This window comes from Psammomys obesus, unplaced genomic scaffold (genome assembly GCF_907164565.1).
Source record: "Psammomys obesus unplaced genomic scaffold, mPsaObe1.curated_primary_1811, whole genome shotgun sequence".
NCBI classification, from domain to species: Eukaryota; Metazoa; Chordata; class Mammalia; order Rodentia; family Muridae; genus Psammomys; species Psammomys obesus.
The window spans coordinates 3,665,284-3,672,533 of record NW_026585685.1 but is presented as its reverse complement, the minus strand read 5'-3'; the positions used below and the strand labels follow the sequence as shown (position 1 = coordinate 3,672,533).

At 40.4% G+C, this 7,250-nt stretch overlaps 1 protein-coding gene across 1 annotated transcript; it reads left to right on the top strand.

Annotated features, from left to right (window-relative positions):
- Window positions 1-3,798: 3,798 nt before the first annotated feature.
- Tshb (thyroid stimulating hormone subunit beta) lies at window positions 3,799-4,680 on the top strand. Its single transcript, XM_055628548.1, has 2 exons — window positions 3,799-3,960; window positions 4,391-4,680. The coding sequence occupies exons 1-2, from the start codon at window positions 3,799-3,801 to the stop codon at window positions 4,643-4,645; spliced, it is 417 nt and encodes a 138-aa protein (XP_055484523.1). The 3' UTR covers window positions 4,646-4,680.
- The last annotated feature ends 2,570 nt before the right edge of the window (window positions 4,681-7,250 follow it).

Genomic DNA, 7,250 nt, shown 5'->3' with positions numbered 1-7,250 from the left:
TAAAATGAAATGCTTTTATTATCGTTTCATATTATTTTAGCTGTCATTGCATTTATTTAAAACTTGCGAATACTCAGATGGAATTTTGTTTGCTAGGCTCTAAAGTTTTTGGTTATTGCTCCCAGACTGGCAGTAGTGTGAGTGAAGGAGAGAGAAGCACATGTGGGCGATGAGGTGATACTCCATTGACTTAAAGGATGGAAACAGTCAGTTTCCTGAGAAAGGGTGAACAGTATGCATGACTTTCTCCTACTTACATATCAGCTTAAATGCTTTATCATTTGAATAACATGTGTACTTAATCCTTGCAATTATTAATGGCCGTCTTTGATGAAAATATATTTTGGGGGAGTTTTAGAGTAAATTCAGTTTTGAGTGTGTATAGAGGTTACTAGCATTTTAAGTATCTTCAGGGACATTCCATGTTATGAGATATTTTTAGTTATTTAACACTAAAACTCTCTTGGATGGTATCCAATATACATACCTTATTAATGTAATACATTTTATTTTCTTTAGAAAAATAATTCTGCTTTAGTGAAATGCTGAGGTTGTTCAGAAATGGAGAAATTGATTCTTTTCATTGTATATTAATTAATTCAAGTAGAAAAGAGAGGAAATAGATATTAGCAGATCAGAGAGAAATGTGTTTAATAATGAGCATAGTGAGAACAGAAAGAAACTATGGGTTAAAGAAAAAGCCCAGTGGGAAAATGTTGAAAAAAAGGACGGTATTAGTCCTGGCTTATGTTGTGCTATATCCCTAAGAACATCTTCTTCTATAGGAGTCACATGAATTATTTTATTTTTTATTATTTTTAGGGGAAAGTATACATAAAATGAAGACCTAGAGATATTGAACTGCTTAGTTAGACATGATCACAATTAAATCTGAGAATGGAATTGTAGATTATCAAGGCTTACCAGGGCTCTGATGCTAATTGGACACAGAATCACAGGTTGTTTGTACTGTGCAGACTTTTCTGGTGACCTTTCGATGTTAAACTTTTTTGTTTTATAGATGAGGAAATTGAGGTGCAGGAAGGTTATGTGGACGGAGTTTCACTTTTGTAATAAGGAAGTAAAAGTCATTCATAGTCTTTATCTTCACAGTACTGTGAGTGATGATGACCCAGTGTGTTTCAATGCTTTGCTTTTGTTAGCATAAACCTCTACATTTATAAAAGGGACTCTTAAGACAGGGTCACTCTTGAATAGGACAAAAATGAGGAAAAGTTATAATACAATTTTTATCTTAGAAAATTTAAAGGAGACTTTGCTATTTTTAAAATTATGTGTGCACGTGTGTCTTGTGTGTGAGTGCCTGTGTAGGCCAGAGGCGTTGATCCTCTGGAGCTGGAGTTACAAGGAGTTGTGAGCCGCCTGATGTGGTTGTTAGGAACTGCACTCAGGTCCTCTGCAAGAGCAGTACGTAGGCACTGAGCCATTTTTCTCAAGCCCAATCTTATAATGTTTCAAAGGGTCAGATGTGTTCATCTGTTTTTATCTTGCAGCTGGGTAAATAAGATTGTTTTCATCAGCTTCTTATAGCCCATAGGAGAATTCTGTTCCTTACGTTCTGAGCCAATATTCTGATTATAGATCATGACATCTGCTCTTGCTTATAGAATTGTGGAGCTACAAGTTGTTTTCTGTGGTAAAAACCCATAGGAGAACTGTGAAGATGGTAGAGAAGTATATGACCAGCAAGGGCGAGTATTCTCTCGCATTTTCCTGCTTGCTATTCTGTTTGGAGGATCCTCTAGATCTGCGCCACTAAAGTAACAGAACTAAGTGGATGCTCTACAGGGAGTGTGTATTTGATAAAACACCAGACAAAAATCAGGTCCTTTGAGGAAGGCATTTGGATGATTTTAGCAGGGATAGTTTCCTAATTGTAGAGCTGGCTGTGGGGCTCAGTGTGTGTGAGGCTCGGGTCCAACCCTTCGGGAGAGCACAAAACAACGTAACCAGGAGTTCTTATGCTTTTACTTCCTAATTCAAGTATGTAAAAAATACCACAAGAGGTGCTTACATATGTAATGCCTTGTTAATAGTTTACCACCAAACACATTTTCCTAAAATATTTATTTCACTTCCTTGTCTATCTACAATGTAGCAAATGTTATGAACTCTTTGATAATTGGGGATATCAGTCATAATTTGGACTTTCTCATAGAACGTAAACAACCAAAACTTTTACATTTGTGCTCTTATTTGGTTTCTCCTGAACTGTTGGCCCTTTGGGTCAAGGACTACATCAATGCAGCTCTCAGTGTATGCATGTCTATCCAATTCTGGCAGTTCCCACACTAGAAATAAGAGAGTGATTGAAATGGCTCTAGAAGTTGACAATTAGAATTAGTTAGAATTCATCTCTAGTAACTTATGTAAATTCTTTAATTTTTGCCTTATACATTGAAAACAAAATTCTGGTTACCTGAAACTGACCATAATAAGGTTTCAGTAAGTAGAGATTTTAAAGTATGTGGCTTAAAACTGTTGTCAACATGAATGACAGAGCTGAGAAAATCTTGATACTTTTTTGATGATCGAATAAAATGTTTAGTGAATAATTAAATTCTTACATTTATTGAGGCAGTGCTGGAGGGCACCTCAGCATTCATGTAGAGGTCAGAGGACAATTTCCGGGAAGGAGTGTTTTCTTCACCTCCACTGTGTAGAATTGAACTCAGGTCATCAGGCTAGAGCTACAAGTGCTTTTACTTCTGAGCCTACTTGCCAGCCAGTGAAGAGTAGTAATTTAATAGAATAAACAAATATCCTTGTGTTTATAGATACCAATTTTGCTTCACTAAATATATATATTTACTGACAAATATATATATATTTACAGTAAAATAAATAAATAAATAAATAAATAAATAAATGTACTGACAATGATGGTTGAGAAGAAAAAAAGTCCAAACATACCTAGCTAGGTAAACAATATTGGTAAAAGGAAATCACAAGTCTTCTTACTCTTAGAGGTGATTGACCTACATCTTAAAGCCTGAAATTTGACTACTCTCTATCAGTAGCAGAACCAATATAATTATAAGTCATAACTTTCCCCAGATCGTTACAATGATCAGCACGATACCACATGGCTTCTCTATTAGATAGGCTCGCTGAGATGCGCGCTCTGCTCAGCGGCCCCTCTGCTGCCTCCCCTACAGTCCACACTGAGGATGACTCTGGACCATCCGCGATGAATCTGCATTCTTGCCTGGATTACTCTAAATGTGTCCAGCAAGATTACATGCACTGGGTGGTACCAGTGTTTGCTTATGATTTTTCTTGTTTTTTTTTTTTAAACCTGTAATTATACGAACCCTTTAAGCTATTGAACCAACATTTTTAGAAACTTGTAATTCTGGGAAAGCCCTTCTTAAAGACTATTTATTAATTTACTTCTTATAACAATAGATGTTTTCTTACAGCTCCGTTGAATGAATTATTTCACACTTAGTTAACAGAGAGCTGTCAGATTTCTGTGATGTTGCAAGCTTGCACATCACTTCCCAGGGAATGCTTGTAGACAGACCTCTAAAATGTGAGCTTCCGGACTATGGGTGTACACAGCCTTAGCTGCATTTGAGTGGATATGGGAGGCTTGAGAGGGTTGGATATGCAAAACCTTATGTAGGGTCCACAGGTAAGTAACTATTAAGTATATTTTAGCTGTTCTTATTATTGGTTGTGTGTTCATATATGCATAAGCTCTCTGCAGACATGCCTCTGAATGTCCAGGATGAATTCATGTAACAAGTTCTGTGATTTTGTCTCTGATTCAGCATGCGTGCTATTGTGCTGCTCTCTGTGCTTTTTGCTCTTGCATGTGGGCAAGCAGCATCTTTTTGTATTCCAACTGAATATACGATGCACGTGGACAGAAGGGAGTGTGCCTATTGCCTAACCATCAACACCACCATCTGTGCCGGGTATTGTATGACACGGGTATGTTGTTCATTGCATTTCTTTTAGTTGTAAGTTATATAGGCCTAAACTGGACTGTTAATGTTTAGAAAGGAAGTGAGATAATTTATAGCATCATTTTTCAACTCCAATGGTACTGTCTCTTTGGGAAGCCAAGCTTACTGTTTTCAGAATTATAATCCTGTGACTCTACTCAGAAAAAGAAGTACAGGTACAGTCTACCCTTGAGATTTTTGTTTTCCTCATCAAAGGTAAATGAGAAGAAAGTGTCCCTTTTCTTTGTCTCTGAAGAGTTAAGTGTGGATGTGTTAATCTAGTATTGGGTAAGAGCTCAGGAGTCCTTTGTAGTGCATCACTGAACCAAAGGGATATCAATAAGTTATGATCTTTCTTTTGCACTATCTGAAGTAGTGTGAAGGTTATCATGTTATGATCCCTTTTCTTCCCACAGGATATCAATGGCAAACTATTTCTTCCCAAGTATGCACTCTCCCAGGATGTCTGTACGTACAGAGACTTCATCTACAGAACTGTGGAAATACCAGGATGCCCACTCCATGTTGCTCCTTACTTCTCCTACCCTGTTGCCTTAAGCTGCAAGTGTGGCAGGTGTGACACTGACTACAGTGACTGTACACACGAGGCTGTCAGGACCAACTATTGCACCAAGCCACAGACGTCCTACCTGGGGACGCTTTCTGTCTAACTTCAACAGCAATGCGGTTATCTGGAATAGAACTAATAAAATACGATGGATGCGTCTTGCCTGCTGTTTAATCTATAGGCACATCCACACAGGCATTAGGAAGCTTAAGAGGCTTTAGAAACAGAGGTGATGGTTTCCATACAGAGCAGAGCAGAGCAGAGGGAAAATGGAAAGCGGGAATATGAGCTGCTGCTGCAAGGCAGCCCCGAGGAGATTTCCTTACAGACAAGAGGGGTCTATCTTGACCTAGGAAGCAAATGTGAGGCTACTGCAGAGTTCTAGGAAGAAAGGACTGTCATCAGACGCCTGAGGGATACATGGCACCAGGGTACTGGAAACATTGTCCCTTTAAAGGCTATCACAGGGCTGGAGTGTGAGCGCTGAGACAGGGCCATAGGAAGCCGGCACAGGAGACTACCCTCGTCATTCAAGTGCTTTGCATTAACCCCCAAACCCAGCCAAGAGCATGGGCACCATTCTCTTTAATTTAATTACTTTGGTGGGCCAACTGACCTATGAAAAGTATACCCCAGAAGGTCAGCTTTTAAAGCCTAGAAAAGAGGCCACGATCATTTTACATGTGGAAGCCTAAATCCTTCATAGTCCCTCAAGTAATAAGAGATACTTTCCAGCATTTATACCAAAAGCAACTTGTGCTTTAGGGCTTTGGCTATCACAAAACACTAGTACAACCACTACAAGTCTTAGGTTTGGGAAAAAGAGACCTAAGAGATTCAATGGAGTGGATTCTGTTGTTTTTACCTTAGCCCTCATTAATAGCGAGACATTGCTCTGGGAGAATAGGCTTAGTAGGGGGTTCTTTTCCTTTTCCTTCTTTAGATGCTCCTTTGAAAATTTTATTTTTATTTTATGTGCATTGGTGTATTTGCATGTATGTCTGTGTGAAGGTGTCTAATCTTGGAGTTACAGATAGTCAAGAGCTGCCATGTGGGTGCTGGGAATAGAACCCAGGTCCTCTGGAAGAGCAGCCGATGCTCTTAAACACTGAATGACCTCTCCAACCCCTAGATGACCCTTCTTAAGAGCTGAACTTTAAGTGATGTTCAACCTTAAGAAGACTATATTTCAGCCATTCTGAAAGTTGAAAACTACTTGTAGGTAGGATTATTTAGAATGGCTGTATTGCACAGGCACTGGTTAAGCTCAGCTGGGCATCTTGTGAGTGCCTGCATGCTGGCAGAGCCATGGGGGAGGGGGGGTGCAGATAGAGTGGTATCAAACCCATGCTTTGCCAAGGATAAAGGAATAACTGTTCACTTCCATACACGATTCAAGAACCTACAGTACTTTACTTGAGGCGGAGAGCAACTCAGAACATGGGTATAGCCAGCCTGTACTCTCCACAGCACCACAGCCTAGAGTGGCTGCATGAGAGGACTCACTGAAGGAGGGCTATTTGGGAGATGCATATGTGCATTTTATTAAACTATCCTGGAAAGCGGCTGTCGAAAACACAAAAACCCTTAGGATGGAGCTCAAGGACTGGGGTGCCCAACCATTCACCTTAGCTGGGTCCACATGCTTAGGGATATGGGAGCGAAGATAAGGTACCGTATTGAGGGACCTTTGTGTCCTTTTGATTTAACACATGGAGAATAGATAGAGAGGCTCTGAAATGGGAAGATGAAGAGTCATTGTTTACAGTGTGGGAGAAAAGCGGCCACTGGAACATCCTCAGGAGTGATCATTAAGTTCCCTGTAAAGTTCAAAGGAGTCAGTCCTTACCAGAGGAAGTTTGAAACCCAGTGCTCTGAGAGAGGAAAAAAAAAAAAACTTTCTCATTTGACTGAAATATAAAGAACTCTGTCATAGCTCAAAAATTGGGGCCACAGCTGCAGCAGTCTTTAATGGTCAGATTCGTGGAGAGTAAGTGGAATGTGCCAGAATGGATGTATTGCAGGTTAAGAGCATAGCATGGTACTTCCTGGTAATCGGAGATTCTAATATTAGAAAGTCTTTTTTTATGTAACAAAAATGTCTTTAAAATGTAAGGGTAGCAAGTCTGAGCCAAACACAAAAATTCTCTTATTGGGGTAACTTCCTCTCCAGCCCGCTTTTCAGTGCTGTTTCTTTCTTGTCTGCGGTACTTCGTTTCTCTTTTTCTGTCTTTTAAGACACTCGGGTGGCAGTCTCCTTTCTTCAGCTCTTCTTTATCTACTGTCATGGCTGCTTAGTGTGTGTCTCTACTTCCAGCAGCTGTGTGCTGATCCCCCTGGGTGTTCCCAGCAGCCAAGTTTTCAGTCCAGTGGCTCCAATGGGACAGGTGGAGTTGGGCAAGGTATTCAGCTTATGAACTGGCCATAGAGTTGACTGCAACCCTCCCAGTAGGAGTCATTCCCAGATCCCCATTTCACCTGTTGAAAAAGGAGTCCTTGTTTGGGAGGGTGTTGATAGAATGGGCCCTTGGAGCCACTGACGGCCATCTTTGGCATCTCTTAGAAACAGACAGACTGAGACAGGAGTCAAGCCAGAGGGGAATCAGAAAGCCCAAGGAGAGCTGAGTGTGGTGGCGCATGCCTTTAGTCCCAGCACTTGGGAGGCAGAGGCAGGTAGATCTCTGTGAGTTCGCAGCCAGCCTGGTTTA